The following is a 15,441-nucleotide window of genomic DNA, read 5'->3' as shown; positions in this document are numbered from 1 at the left end:
ATAGAGAATTTCCAGCGAGTAAATGGGTCACGATGGATACCATAAAGGCCGGGCTGTGTAAAATTACAAATATTCTGGAAAAGACTTACATGATCCAACTCGAGTGGGCTAGAAGCCAAATGACAAAGATGACCCAAATCAGAAATAACAAGTCCTCACCAATCAAGCAATAAGAAGATTGAGAAGAAATTGAGGCCTATATTTCAAATTAGGTAAAGATGCATGCATATCATCTAACTCTAAAACATTAAACAATGTGTTTTGTAGGAGAAATCCCTGACAGGATCCATAAAAAAGAAAGCCACCTTGAATTGAAAATAGTTTTGAAAATTTCATTTTTTGAGAAATTTTTGACCTAGGCACGTCACCAATGAGAATTAAGCCACCCGAAAAATCTTTGTATTTTTCACCTGGGTAGGTCACCTATTACAATAAGACTCCTTTTGAAAAATCTTTGTATTTTTTCACCTGGGTAGGTCATCCATTACAATGAGACTCTTTTTGAAAAATCCTCGTATTTTTCCACCTACGCAGGTCACCATTACAATGAGACCACTTTTGAAAAATCATCGTACTTTTCCAATGAGACCCTTTCTGAAACATCTATGTATTTTTTCACCTGGGCAGGTCACCCATTACAATGAGACCTCTTTTGAAAAATCCTTACATTTTCCAGGTCTTCCATTATAATGAGATCCCTTCTGAAAAATCTCTGTATTTTTCCACCTGGGCAAGTCACCTATTCCAATGAGACTTTTTCTAAAAAATCTTTGTATTTTTCGACCTTTTTATTTCCCATCTGTGTAGGTCACCCATTACAATGAGACCATTTCTAAAAAACCTACTTTTCAACTTTTTATTTTTTTCAACTTCTTTTTTGTATCTACTTTTCTTTATAAATTTACTACGCAAATCCAAAAGAAAACAAAACTTTCCAATGTCTTTACATCGTAAATATTATAAAAAGAGGGCAACTGTCATAACTTATTTTTTTACTTTTTTATTTTTATTTTATTTTTATTTTATTTTCTATAAAAATAATAGAAAAAATAAAATAAAATAAGTGATGATAAAAAAAAGAAAAAATGAATGAAATAAAAAAAGAAAAAGAAAAAGAAAAAAATGAATGAAATAAAACAAAATGAAATGAATGAAGAATACATTGAAATTTGGGTCAAGACAATATAAATTGGAAGTTTGGGGACTTAATTAAACTTTGAAGTAGTTTAATTAATCAAATCAAGAGCTTAATTGAAGAATTGATAAGTTTGGGGACTTAATTGAACTTGAAATTAGTTTAGTTAATGAAATCAGGGGCTTAATTGAAGAAATACCAAAGTTTAGGGCTGTATCGGGTTAAAATTGTAAGAAATTAAAATCTGAGGACCAATTTGTGAATGACGCTGAAATGAAGGGGTCCAATTACAATTTATCCAGGGGCTTGATTTCAAAATGTGAATGACCAAATCGAAAATGGCCATTCGAAACCTAAAAACGGTGCCGTTTCTAAAAGACACTGATCGTCTTCTTCACCTTGTCAAACTAGGGGAAAGAAACGCCGCACCGCGCCTGCTAAATGTCCACGAAGAGTCGCTGACCATTTCTCCTGCATTAAAGTCCATGCAAGGTCGCCTCATTATCTGGAGGCGATCGCATGACATTCTCTAGCTATAAAAGCCAGAGAAAGGCCATGACAGAGGGGAGAGAGGAAGAAAAAAAATAGAGAGGAAGACCAGAAAAAAATCCAGTAGAGAGAGAAGCAAACAAACATAAACAGGGACATAAACGAAGAGGGAGAGGGACCAGAGAATACAAACAGAGAAAACAGAGCCGAATAAAAGAACAACCAGAGGGAAACAAATGAAAAGAGGAGCAGAGAGAGCATCGTCCAATACACCATCATCTTCGGCTTCGTTCCCATCTACACAGGTAAGCTTCCGTTTTCCTTCCCCTTAGAAATATAATTACCCTGTCACTGTGCAAAGCATGCGTGAATAATTCATTTATACATGCACAGTGACCAGCCAGGTCACTGGTGTGGACCAGTGATCACCCTGGGCCGGCTAAGTCCAGCCCAACTCATACGGGTTGGGTTAGAACCAACCTAAAAAAACAGCCCAATCTGTTTTGGGTCAAGTATGTTTAGCAAAACACATTTTTATGTCAATTTTCTTTATTTTATTCTTATTTATTTTGATATTTGATCAAACAAGCTTCTTTGTGGTATCCTTTAAGAGGTGATAATATCTTCTTTTTTACGTAACCAGTTCCGTACTATAGAATTTCTACTAACTAGTTAGGGTTCTGAATAATCATAATAATATTAGGTGTCTACTGCTTAAATAAAACTTTTCTCATCTAAGAATGAGATACCAAAAATCTTTTTTTTTCGCTGATTAGTTTTTTTTAAGGTTGTCGCAATATTAATTGCAAAAATTATAATAAAATATATTTAAAAAGATATCATCTCCCATATCCACGGATACAACACACTCGTAAGGAAGGAGAATCATACCTGTCATAACCCAATTCTGGGTTATTCCCAAAAATTCACTTTTTTTTTCAAAATAAAAATCAAAAAATAAAATAAAGGTTGGCAAAGTGGAGAAAGCAGGCTGGGAAATCAAGCTGTAATTTTTGAAGGAAATCCAAGGGCCTAATTGTACCCCATTATGCTCAAGAATGGAAAAAAATGCAAATTCAAGGTCAAATTAAATGATTATTGGACGAATTTGCATAAAAATTAAGTCCAATGACATAATTAAATTTTTAATAGGCCAATTTGATTTAATCATGGGCCAAATTAAATTTTAATTTGATTTAAGAATTAATTTGGGCTTAATTGAGGAGATTGAAATTTTAAGAGACCAAATTTAATTTTTACCAAGTTAATTGATTAAAATTAGGGGCCAAATTGCAAGAAAATTAAAGTTTTGGGGTCAATTAGGGGTTAAATTGAAGAAATTGACAGCCAAGGATGTTTTTGTAAAAGGCGCCAAACTATAAGGGTGAAATTGACAAAACACCTGGGTGAAATTGAAGAAATTGAAAGTTTAATGGTCAATTAGGGGTTAAATTGCATAAATCCGAGACCAAGGACCATATTGCAAAAGGCGCGTAAATACGAGGCTGAAGTTGAAGTTCTGCAGGGGCCTAATTGCATTAAATCCAAAGTTTAGGGTCAATTAAGGGTTCAATTGAACGAAATTGAAAGCTAGAGGACTAAATTGAAAATCTGTTACAATCCCTAATTCAAACCCAAAACGATGCCGTTTTGAGGGAAAAAAAAGGGGACCAGACGACGCGTCGTCTGGTCACTGTTCATTATCTTCTTTATTTTTCTGGAAAAACTGGTTCAGTCACCTCCTTTGCAGGTGCATTTAATGCACCTAACGTCCACCAAATTTGCCAAAACTTGCACGAAACTAATCACCAGACATCCCTCTACGTCGGGGTATGGTCTTCACCAGCTCACTGGCAAATAAACGGACGTGGCACCACCCCAAAGAGGCCAACTCAGGCAGCCTGCAGCTGCAGATTTGATAATTTGACAGTGCACCATGCCTACTTTGAGCCAACAGTTGGGATCCTTCCCATCTGAATCAAGAGCTGAAATTTTTCTCCATTGTAGACAAGATTGCCCTCTTCCACCGCCTATAAATAGAGGTGGATTTGATGGCCTGGAGAAAAACCAGCCACCTCCCTTGTTTTTCTTCTTTTTCTGCCGCCTCTCTCTCTCCTTTCTCCTTCTCAGCCGTGCCTTCAGCCACCACCACCACTATCACCGCCGGCTGGACAACCATCCTCTCTACCACGCTTCTCCCTCTCCACTGATGTTTCTCCCTTTTTCTCCACAGAGGCAGCAGCTCATCAGCACCACCATTTTCGTTTTCTTCCTTCTCCAGCACCGGCAGCAGCAACATCAGCGCCGACCTCCACCTCCACAACCTACTTTACCACCATAATTTCCATCAACCTAGCTCCTCATCAGTGGCAGAGCAGCCACCGTGACCTTCTCTCTTTTCTCCTTCCAACTTTTCTCTCTCCTCTGCAACTTTTTCTTCTTCCTCCCACAGCCGACTCCGGCCACCGTCACCACAGCCGAAGCCTTCTGAGCCACCGGCCAGACATCCCCAGCACGACCAAAGACCCTCACCACCTCAGGTGGTTCTCCTCCCTGCATTGCCTCCTTCTTCGTCGAGGCCGCTGCATGTAGAATCCATTCCTGCATGCAGCAGCAGAATAATTAACATGCCTTTGGGTCGGGCCAGTTTTGGCCCAGCTCAAATGGCTAGGCTGATCCGGCCCGGCCCCCTTTAAAAAAAAAACAAAAACAAAAAAATCCAAAAAATTTCAAAAATCTTTTGAAAAAAATTTGTGATTTTTCTCGCATATTTTTCTACCACTTTTGTATAATATCGGGTTGTATATTTACACTGTAAAATACAAATCCGGTATTAAAATACCCGGTTTTCTCCGAAATATTTCAAAAAAAAATAAAAAAAGAATTCAAAACATTTTCAAAAAGAAGGAAAATATTTTATTGTATACAGCCAAATCCTAAAATTTTTCCAAGCATATTTTTCATATATAAAAAAAACAAAAACAAAAATTGCATCTTTTTCATGTTTTAAAAAATGGATATCGTAACCAGTTTATGATTATCCATTAGGATTTGGCCAACATGTCAAAAATCTTTTTCCAATCCTTTTTTAGGATCCAGATGTAGACTTTATATTTTTAGGGTGTAAAATTACACGATAAAGTACACCCTCAGATATTAAAGATACAAGGTATATAAATGCGATGCTAAAATTCAGACTTTAAAACGGTTAGGATTTAACCCAATAAGGTAGAGACTTTCTCATGAAGAGAGATCCGCCTTGAGCCTTAGAAAAAACAATCAAACAACAATGCAGTTTGCCTTAGGTACTGGGGGTGATACGTCTTCCCCTTGCACAACCAGTCCCTTACCCAGACTCTCGCAGACCATAGGTTCCTAGTGACCATAATACTAGGTGGCGACTCCTAAACATTAATCATAATTTTATGATTAAATCCAAAAACTCTTCCCAACACACAACACCTCACATCAGGAGGCACGAGAGAGAGCCTCCACCTCGCCAAACGCCGTCGCCCCCTTAGAATTAAATAAAAAAGGAGGTTGCCAGCGGAATAATTTTCCTTTAAAAAATTAATGTCATTGATTGTCTCATGCATGGTGATGGTAAAAATAGAGTAGATGTGATTATTTTCGGTTTGATTCAGTTTTTATTTATCAAAAAATAATCAAAACAATTTTTTTAAAAAAAACCGAAACGAAACCAGTTCAAACCGACCGGTTTCTGTTTGGTTCAGTTATTTTAGAACAAAAACCAGTTCAAACCGACCGGTTTCGGTTCGGTTTGATTAGGTTATTTTAGAACAAAAATTGGTTCAAACCGACCGGTTTTGGTTCAGTTATTTTATATTAAAAACAAAAAATTATATTGTTTTTTAGGGTTTTTTTTTGTAATTTCCAATGGGTTTGGTTTCGGTTTGGCTCTGTTTTTTCCAGTTTGGCTCAGTTTTTTTCGGTTCGGTTTGGTTTTTTGGTTTTAGGCTTATGGAACCGGAACCGAACCGAACCAGTCAGTTTTTTAAATATTCTAATCGGTTTTTTTTACGGTTCGGTTTTTTTGGTTATTTTTTTTCCTGTTTTCTCGGTTTAATCTGGTTTTTAGTTTTTTTGCTCATCTCTAAAATAGAGTAAGAATAACAAATATATGAAGAAATAAACATTGTAATTTAAACTTCTGATACATTGAGAACCTGATCAAACATATATGACATATATGATGAAGAGAATGTGAAGAAATGAAATGATTTAGAACATCACGAAAGCTTAAAGAGAAATCTACTACAATCATGAACGCACCAAAATTTCTGTCAGAGTATTAGTGTTTACAAAAACAAACCACACTTAGCTACAAAGACACCATGTAATAAATTTCTTAACTACCAAGAAGCACTAGCTGTAGATTGATCAGATGCAAGGAAACTTGATCCTGACACAGATGCTGAAGACTGATGAGACAGGATTGAAGTAAATTTAACCAGAGATTTTGGACCTGTTGATGGTTGGGGAAGGTTTACAGCATTACTTCCAAGCATGAGAACAACTAATGACATGGTTGGCCTACGTGCAGGATCATCTTGAACACAAAGTAATGCAATATGGATCCATCTCAAAGCCTCACTTACTGAACAAGAGTCGATTATATTTCTGTCTATCAACTCCTTTCCTCTGCCTTCATTCCACAGCTGCCAGGCCTGTTCAGGGTACATAAATTTCAGGATCAGAGATATTTTATACATGTTAATGTTGAATTGATAAAAGGTTCAGTAAGAAGAGAGTTTTTACATGTAAGAGGAGGCTTTGAGCTTGATATTGGCTGTAGAAACCTCTGTTCTTTTTACCAGTAATGATTTCTAACAACAGGATTCCAAAGCTGTAAACATCTGACTTTGTTGAAATTATTCCCTCCAGTGCATATTCTGGTGCCATGTATCCACTGCTCAAGAAAAATAATTACTGCATCAAATTGAGTGGAGGACAGTGAAGGTTACCAGATGATTCTCTTACTCGTATTATTTATAGAAATTAATATGAAGGAAATGGACTTACAATGTGCCAACAACTTTGTTAGTGTTGTCCTCAAGTTGATTCCCTCCGAAAATTCTTGCAGTGCCAAAGTCTGATATCTTTGGGTTCATCTGATCATCCAACAAGATATTGCTTGCTTTCATATCACGGTGTACGATTTTGAGTCTAGAGTCTTCATGTAGATACTGCAGGCCCCTTGCTGTTCCTGATATAATATTTGCACGCTTTGGCCAGTCGAGTTCCCTACTTTTCTCTGGATCTGTCTTCACAAAGGAAATGACAAGGAAACTCCATTCGGTGGTAGAAGTGGATGCATATATTTAGAAAAAAATGGGAAAACTATGAGAGGGATAGAAAGCAAACCAAACAGGAAGGCATCAAGGCTTGTGTTTGCCAGGTACTCATAGACAAGAACCTTTTCATCTCCTTCCAAGCAATATCCCAACAGCCTTACAAGATTTTTGTGCTGAAGTTTAGCGATGACCATCACTTCATTTCTAAATTCTTCAAGACCTTGTTTTGATACCATGGAAAGCCTTTTGACTGCTATTTCTTCTCCAGCAGGAAGAATTCCCTGAAGTTTTGAAGTTCTATTAATAACATTTAGTATTGAGTACTAGAAGATTACAAGAGAAAAATATTGGGATCTGAACCTTGTAAACTGGGCCAAAACCTCCTTCTCCAAGCTTATTTTCGTCAGAGAAATTGTTTGTAGCTAACCTTATGGTCGTCAAATTGAAGTAATGCATTTGTTCACCATTGTCATAACCGGTAATAGGCAATTCTCCTTCATTCAGATAGCAGTGATTTGAATTTCCTCGTAATAGAATTTCTTGGCTTCTTTCCTCCTCTTGATTAACAAGTCAATTTGACACCAAAGATTAAATTAAAATCTTCATTAGTTACACATACATCGTTTAATGACAATTTCATACATTAATCTAATGACAATTTCACACCAAAGATTAAATTAAAAGCTTAATTAGTTACCCATATATTGTTTATCTACCTGTTCGTCTTGGCCCTTTCCAGCATGAAAAATACCAGAACAGCAAGAGAGCAACAGCTACAGCTAATGATGATACAACAGTAGCAATCACAATCATAGTTGTATTGTTCCCTCCATTTCCTCCTGAAATTGCATGATATTATCATTAATAACTAATAACCGACAAAAGGAATGTATTCCTATCATATGAAATAGGAACAGCTAGCTAGTCAATAGCCTATCAGAGTTTCTGATAAAGTGATGTCTATGCTTTGCTGCTGCTGCTAGATATATCTATCCGATTTCCTGGAGCAATGTCTATCTACAAAATTCCAGACCTGAGATATATCTATTAAAATCAACACCACAAATCATAACATAATTTTGGTGTCAGAATTGCAGCCATTATCAGTAGTAAGAACATAGGAAAATTGCAACAGACCATATTAAGAGAAATATCCAGCTCACAGCTGTATTTTTTAGAGGCAGAATTATGCAATGATTGTAAAGAGCAGCGAGTATACATGAACAAATTGTAGAATTCCATCAAAAAGGAATAGCATTATCACTGAATATAATTGCAGTAGATGCCGAACGAGAAAGTTGTTGAAAGTAAACTGATATTTGAAAATTAGTTGAACCGGTCGACTGGTTAGAAATGGTCAACTGATTGAGACATAGCAACCGGATGGAATAAGTTGAAATAGTTGATCGGTTCAGTCTATATAATACAATTGCTATTCAGATTAGGATTTTCTTGTATTAGTTTAATTCCTTGGTTGTCTAGGATTCTACGCCTATAAAAAGACTTGTGATTCAACATTATTAAGAAGTACAAAAGAGAAAGAATAGCTAAAAGAGTTATAATTGCAAAGGTAACCACGACACATAATATAATATTCTTGCTAAACATAAAAATGAATGTGCCTAAATGCCTAAATGTATGTGTGAAGGATGAAACTTGGCTTTGACACATGAGATTTTGGTATGTAAACTTTGATAGCTTGAAGATGATGGCACAAGAGGAGATGTTGAAGGGTCTACCATCCATTATACATCCAAATCAGTTGTGTGGAGGATGTTTAGTAGACAAGCAATTTACAAAGAGCTTTTCGAAAGACTCAACATTAAGAGCATATCAATCCCTATAAGAAATACATGTCAATGTTTGTATCAAACCATGTTTGTTTGGTAAAAATTTATATTTTCTACTTTTTATTGAAGATTATAGTAGAAAAACTTGGATATACTTCTTAAAAAAAAAGTCTAATATGTTTAGTTGTTTTATGAAGTTTAAGGAATTAGTTGAAAAATGTTATTCTATAAAATCACTTGGGATGGATAAGGGAGTGAATTTTGTTATACTAATTTTAATGAGTTTGTGAAGATCATGGTATAAAGAGACTCCTAACAGTGTCTGCCTAGATCCCACAACAAAACAGCATGGTAGAGAGAGAAAGAATAGAAGTATCCTCAACATGACAAGAAGTATGCTCAAAACCAAGAAGATGTCTAAAGAGTTTTGGGTTGAAGTTGTAGATTGTGCTATCTACTTGTCAAATAGGTGTCATATTAAAGGCTTAAATGATATGACTACACAAGAAGCATGAAGTGAAAAAAAGCCAAGTGTCTCTTACTTGCATGTAGATGATCAAGTAAGGACCAAGTTAGATGGTAAAAGCAAAATGATGATCTTTGTAGGCTATAATCAAAAGTCAAAAGGATACAAACTTTACAACCCTAATGAAGAAAAAATGGTGATTAATAGAGATGTTGAGTTCAATGAAGAAGGAGCATGAGATTGGTAGGTAGATGATGATGAGAAATATGACTTCCTACCAATTTTTGATGAAAAAGATGAAAGATATGAAGATCATCAAGAACCTATAGTTACATCTCCACAAACACTAATGAGCTCATCTTCTCCTTTTTCAACTTCTTCTTCTTCTTCTTCTTCTTCTAATTCTTCTTCTTTTTCTAGTGGAAGCTCAAGTAGTGGCACTCCATCGAGTCCACTAAGAAAGATGAGGATTCTCAATGATTTATGTAAGGTAACTAATTCAATTAATAATGATGTAATATTATATTGTCACCTTGCTACATGTGATCCTATAGTGTTTGGAGAAGCAATAATGGATGTCAAATGGAGAATTGTTATGGATAAGGAGATTGCATCAATTGAGAATAATGACACATGAAGATTGGTTCATAGACTAAATGGAAAGAAGACAATTGGTGTCAGGTGAATCTACAAAGAAAAAAAGAATGTGAAATGAAAGGTGGAAAGATAGAAGGCAAGGTTAGTGATAAAAGTCTATAATCAAAAGTATGAGATTGACTATGATGAAGTGTTTGCTCCAGTTGTAAAATTGGAGACCATTCGATTAATCATTGTCATAACTGCCCAACATAGACGAAGAATCCATCAAATGGGTGTCAAATAAGCTTTTCTAAATGGTTTTCTTGAAGAAGAGGTCTACATTAAGCAACCTATGAGATATGAAGTGAAGAGACATGAAGACAAGGTATTAAGGTTGAACAAAGCCTCGTATTGATTGAAGCAAGCCCAGGGGCTTGGTACAGTCACATTGATGGATATTTCTTAAAGAATATATTTGTTAAATGCCCTCATGAATATGCTATATATGTAAAGATCAAAGAGAGTGGTGATACTCTTATTGTATGTATGTATGTATGTGGATGACTTGATTTTTACATGAAATAATCCAAATATGTTTGGAGACTTTAAGCAAACAATGATCAAGGATTTTGAGATGAAGGATATTGGTCTCATGTCCTACTACTTAGGGATTGAGATCAAATAAGGAGAAAATAAAATCTTTAGAATCAAGAGAAGTTTGCAAAGGATGTTCTCCAGAAGTTTAATATGGAGGATTGTGTAAGAGTAAATACTCTGGTTGAATGTGGAGTAAAGATGTCAAAGAATGATGAAGGAGAGAAGATAACCTCTACAACTTTCAAAAGCTTGGTTTAGAGTTTTAGATATTTGACATGCATTCGTTCAAAAAACAATTTAGAGTGGGACTTGTAAGTTGATTTATGGAGACACCTTCTAGACATTGAAGCAAATTCTTTGGTATATCAAAGGTATAGGTTATTTTGGCTTATTCTATGGTTATTCTAATAGCTTTGAACTTGTGGGTTATAATGATAGTGATTTGGCTAAGATGTATGAATGATAGAAAGAGCGTTACGATTTTTGTTTTCTATATGGGAGATGCAACATTCACATGGAGTTCAAATAAGCAATTTATAGTCACTTTTTCAACATGAGAAACTGAATATGTAGCTAGTACATCATGTGTTTGTCATTTCATATGACTAAGAAGATTACTGAAGGAATTGTGAATACCACAAGAGAAGCCTACTGAAATTTATATGGACAACTCATCAGTCATTGCATTAGCAAAGAATCCAATATTTCATGATAGAAGTAAGCATATTGACACAAGATTTCATTATTTACGAGATTGCATTGCAAACAAAGAAGTTGAAGTCAAGTATGCTAAGACACAACACCAAGTTGCAGATATATTCACAAAGTCACTCAAATATGATGTTTTTATTAAGATGAGAGATGTGTTGGGAGTTATGAAGAAATTAAATTTAAGGGGGGATATTGAAAGTAAACTGATTTCTGAAAATTAGTTGAACCGGTCAACTGGTTATAAACGGTCGACTAGTTGAGACAGAGCAACTAGGTGGAATAAGTTGAAACAGTCAATCGGTTTAGTCGGCATAATACAATTCCTATTCAGATTATGATTTTTTTATATTAATTTAATTTATTGATTGTCTAAAACTCTATGCTTATAAAAAAGCTTCTAATTCAGTATTATTAGAAGTACAAAAAAAGAGACTAACTAAGAGAACTTGGAGAGAAACACTTAATAAAAAAATACCCTGCTCAATAATCTTATTCTTGAATTTTTTATTTTATATTACTATTTTTTATCTTCTACCCCACACCACACCCATCATTCTTCCAATAAAAGTATGCAGCTTCTTAAACAGTAAATTATCATAGCCTAACATCATTAGATTTTTTGAAACCACTCAGGATGAATTTAGTCTTCCTTCTTAAAAAGATCTATCCATTTCATTGTACATAATAATTCAGTGGATTAGTTACTCCTAGGTGATGCTAGCTTATGTCCAAAGCTAGCCTGCTAAATTTGAAACAAATAGAGAGAAAAATAGCCTAAACTACCTATTCACCTAATTCTATTTAAACCAGGGTAAGTGTAATACAGTTCAAACGAGAAAAAAAATCTTTCAAATTTTCACAACACGTGAATGGACCAGCAATCTAATTTCTTACCAACAAAGTTTTCGTATTTGACTCACCGGGCACTGGCTCTGGCACTTGGGCAGAAGGAACCGGTACCGGCGTTGATGGCACTGATGGCAGCTGATAGAATGGATATTCCTCATACCTTAAACTACAACTTGGGGCGAAAATACGCCAACCTCTCTTAGCTTGGCAACACTGTGTCACAGCATCCCTTAAGGTTCCCAAACAAGAACTACAATCACCACTATTTATATCTCTACTACACTGCGCCAAAGCATATCTTTTTTGAGACCCATCATGACTCGCTGATTGATTAGTCCCGAACATCATATCTGTATATGGAACAATATCTTCTATCAGCGTGTATATCAAACTGAGCGCACCAAAATTCTGTTCATCTGGTGATGTAGTATTCTCGTTATTCCACATGAACAATCTTGGATAAGTCTGATAAACTCCATGAAAGTTTTTATTCGAGTAACGTAGCATGCACTGATCATCGTACCAAATGATTGCAGTTCCATTAGAAGCACATCGCCGTTGGATTTCTCGAGTAGCATTGTTAATGCAGGTTTGACAGGTATTGCTTGAAACATCACCCCTGCAAAGGTATAGACTGTAAATACCATTAGAACTGTCTGCATAGAAGCTGTTCAGGGAGGCCTTGGAGGATAAAGAACTCAATAGGGCGCTAAGGTTTGAAGTGTAACTAGCATTTTCTGTGATATTTTGAGGATCTGAACAGAAGGGGTAAGTGTTAGCTGGTTGGCTAGCAATTGAGCTTATAAGGGTAATAATTGTGATCAGAACTGAAAGAAAGGATGTGGGATTGAGTAGAAGAAACATAATTTTCATCAGGATTAACTTGAGAGAAAATGGTGAGGCGAGGATCGATATGGTTATGGAATGTATTTGATGAAGTAAAGACAAGATTTTTTTGTTTTCTTTAGATTGGGCCATGGAGGTTAGAAATGAAACATCATCAGTTATTAGTAATATATATTGCAAAAGGTAGATACAACTACCCTTGACAGCTTCCGGCCTTAAAGAGTTTCAAAATTCTGACTAAATACGTAAAGCAGCATGTTGGTGACTTTTCTCCTTGTTGAAATTTTCTTTGCAATATGATGGACTCACATATTGTACTACTATTCAGTTACGTGTTAAACTTCTCCTCCGAGCTAGAAACTTGGCAAAAAAAAATTCACAACTTTTTTTCTTTTATCCAATAATTAGAGATTTTATTGTTGATTAATTAATTCACTTAATTTTTTCCTTTAGCATTTTTTTATATAACAGCATGCATATATCTAAAAACTATATTTGATATGATATGGTAGATATTAAAAGAAAAACAAATTCAGCGTTCATTACCTAATAAAACTAAAATACCTGAAAAAGATCATGGAGCTTCACTGTGAAGAGTAAAACATCTTTTTTATTTTATTTTTCTCAATTCATCCCCTCCCCCCTTTTATTTTCTTTTTTATCCTCTTTTTTTTTTAAAAAAAAATTATCCTTTTTTTTCTCTCTTAATTTCATACTCAAAATGTTTTAATAATTTGTTATTGAACTAACTAAGTTGATTTGATCACGATATGATACATTCGGTACTTCGATACGATTGAACTCAATCTTGGAATTTTTTAATTATCATATGCTTTTCTATTCCTAGGCAGCTTGATTTCCAACCTTTAAACCAAGTCTTGAATGTTTCTTTTGTGTTTTCGAGGTTGCTCATTATATTTCTGTCTAAGTTTCATTTTTTTTTATCAGAAAAGATCAACAGTTAGACCCATTTTTATTAATATTTTACTTTTATCATATTTTTAAATGTTTATGTTTTGGTTTTTAAGCCTAAATTCACACACATATGCATATTTATTTGATTTGTAAAATTACTTTGTGCTTGTTTTTGTGCTTTGGCTTGAGAAGTGTTCCCTTCGTCTAAGTTCATGCTTTTTTTTCTTCTTCTTATATTTAAAAATATATATATATATAAAAAACATAAAATGAAAGGATATGCGTCTCGAACTTGTTTTGTGTGTGTATCTCCTTTGTCTTGCTTTACATTATTGTGTGTTTCAGTCTAGGGTGACTCAAGGACATCAATATTCTAATGAAGGTGAATTTATTTGTTCTTGTTTCTTGTTTATGCGTGTTTTAAGCTTTTTATAGAATGACTTGATTTTTTACAAGTTAATATGAGTTTCGGTGTTAATTATGTTTCTTCTGTTCCATGATCGGAGGATGCTTTCAGAGGGCCTGAGGATTGTTTTCGAGACCATTTATTTGGTTAGATGCAATACATTAATTTTGACCATTTATGTCTATGACTTGATCGGAGGTCCTGATGAATTGATGAGTGATTGTTTTGTAATAAGGTTTGAGGCTTTTTTTATGCATTATCCTTGGGCTAAAGACATGAAGACCTTTTCGGAGCTTGGACCCAACTAATAAGATTTGAGGCCTTTTTATACATTTGCATACATGTTTAGGAAAATTGATATTTTATGACACAATTCCAAATCTATTCATCTTCGGTGATTAATTTTTCTTTAAATATATTCAACACTCAAATGGGACTAGAACCAGATGGATTAATTAGGCTTGTTTAAAGCAAAAAGGATAGAAATGAGATTTCTTAATTTTAAAAGGTAGTTTCTCTACTCATCAAAATCAATTTTAAAATGGATTTTTAATCTTAATAAAAATTCATTTCTTAGAAGATAATATAATTAAATAATGATTTAAACAATCATTAAATCCAATTTTTTTAAAACATTACCAATTTTCATTTATTTTTTTTCTATGTCTATTTTAATTATTATATTAATCTTTCAATAATGATATTTATGTTCTTTCATAATATGAAAAATCTCACTCATTTGGAAAAAAAAAAAAAACTGTATATACATTTTAATAAAAATTACTCTTTAGTTAATTAATTATTCAATTCATAAAAAAATATTTACTCTAATTCATTTATTTTTTAATTATTATAAATTATTAAATTGTATAAAAAAAGTATTTTAAAAAATTTACACACACAAAATTTTGTGTGTGTTATAAAACATAGTTGAAAATCAGTAAAATAAAAAATAGATCAAAATTATAAAATGATTAAAGAGATATTTATAGAAAAAGAAAAAAAATTAACTTGAACCCCGTTTATTTGCTGGAAAATAGTTTACTTTTGGAAAGTAATTTTCTCGGAAAGTGAATTCATGTAAAGTGAATTATTTTTCGATGTTTGACAATGTCATGAAAAATAAATTGAAAAACACCTTCTAGTGTTTGGTTATATTATAGAGAATGAACTAGAAAATAACTTATTAATATTTTTTTCTTTTCAAGTTTATTAAAACAATGAGGAACAAATCTTACAAATTAAAAAGTTGAATGAGAATGAAATTAAAAAAAATCTAATTTCATAAATTATCTCAAATAAAATATATAATAATCAAAATAATAGAAATTAAATCTAACAAA

General features: G+C 33.9%; 1 protein-coding gene across 1 annotated transcript; it reads right to left on the bottom strand.

Annotated features, from left to right (window-relative positions):
* Positions 1-5,766: 5,766 nt before the first annotated feature.
* LOC7495300 (cysteine-rich receptor-like protein kinase 25) lies at positions 5,767-12,950 on the bottom strand. The gene is made up of 7 exons (XM_002317239.3): positions 12,003-12,950; positions 7,656-7,778; positions 7,300-7,496; positions 7,010-7,220; positions 6,668-6,905; positions 6,404-6,554; positions 5,767-6,312 (listed from the first exon to the last, which is right to left on the bottom strand). The coding sequence occupies exons 1-7, from the start codon at positions 12,907-12,909 to the stop codon at positions 5,998-6,000; spliced, it is 2,142 nt and encodes a 713-aa protein (XP_002317275.3). The 5' UTR covers positions 12,910-12,950; the 3' UTR covers positions 5,767-5,997.
* Positions 12,951-15,441: the final 2,491 nt, after the last annotated feature.

This window comes from Populus trichocarpa, chromosome 11 (assembly GCF_000002775.5).
Source record: "Populus trichocarpa isolate Nisqually-1 chromosome 11, P.trichocarpa_v4.1, whole genome shotgun sequence".
In the NCBI taxonomy this organism is placed as follows: domain Eukaryota; kingdom Viridiplantae; phylum Streptophyta; class Magnoliopsida; order Malpighiales; family Salicaceae; genus Populus; species Populus trichocarpa.
This window is presented reverse-complemented; position numbering and strand designations above follow the sequence as displayed.

Coding starts and splice junctions, on each gene's coding strand:
- LOC7495300 (XM_002317239.3), bottom strand. CDS start 12,909: ATGGCCCAATCTAAAGAAAACAAAAAAATCTTGTCTTTACTTCATCAA. Junction 7,779..12,002: donor AGTGCCAGAGCCAGTGCCCG/GTGAGTCAAATA, acceptor ATGCAATTTCAG/GAGGAAATGGAGGGAACAAT. Junction 6,906..7,009: donor CCTTGATGCCTTCCTGTTTG/GTTTGCTTTCTA, acceptor TTGTGAAGACAG/ATCCAGAGAAAAGTAGGGAA.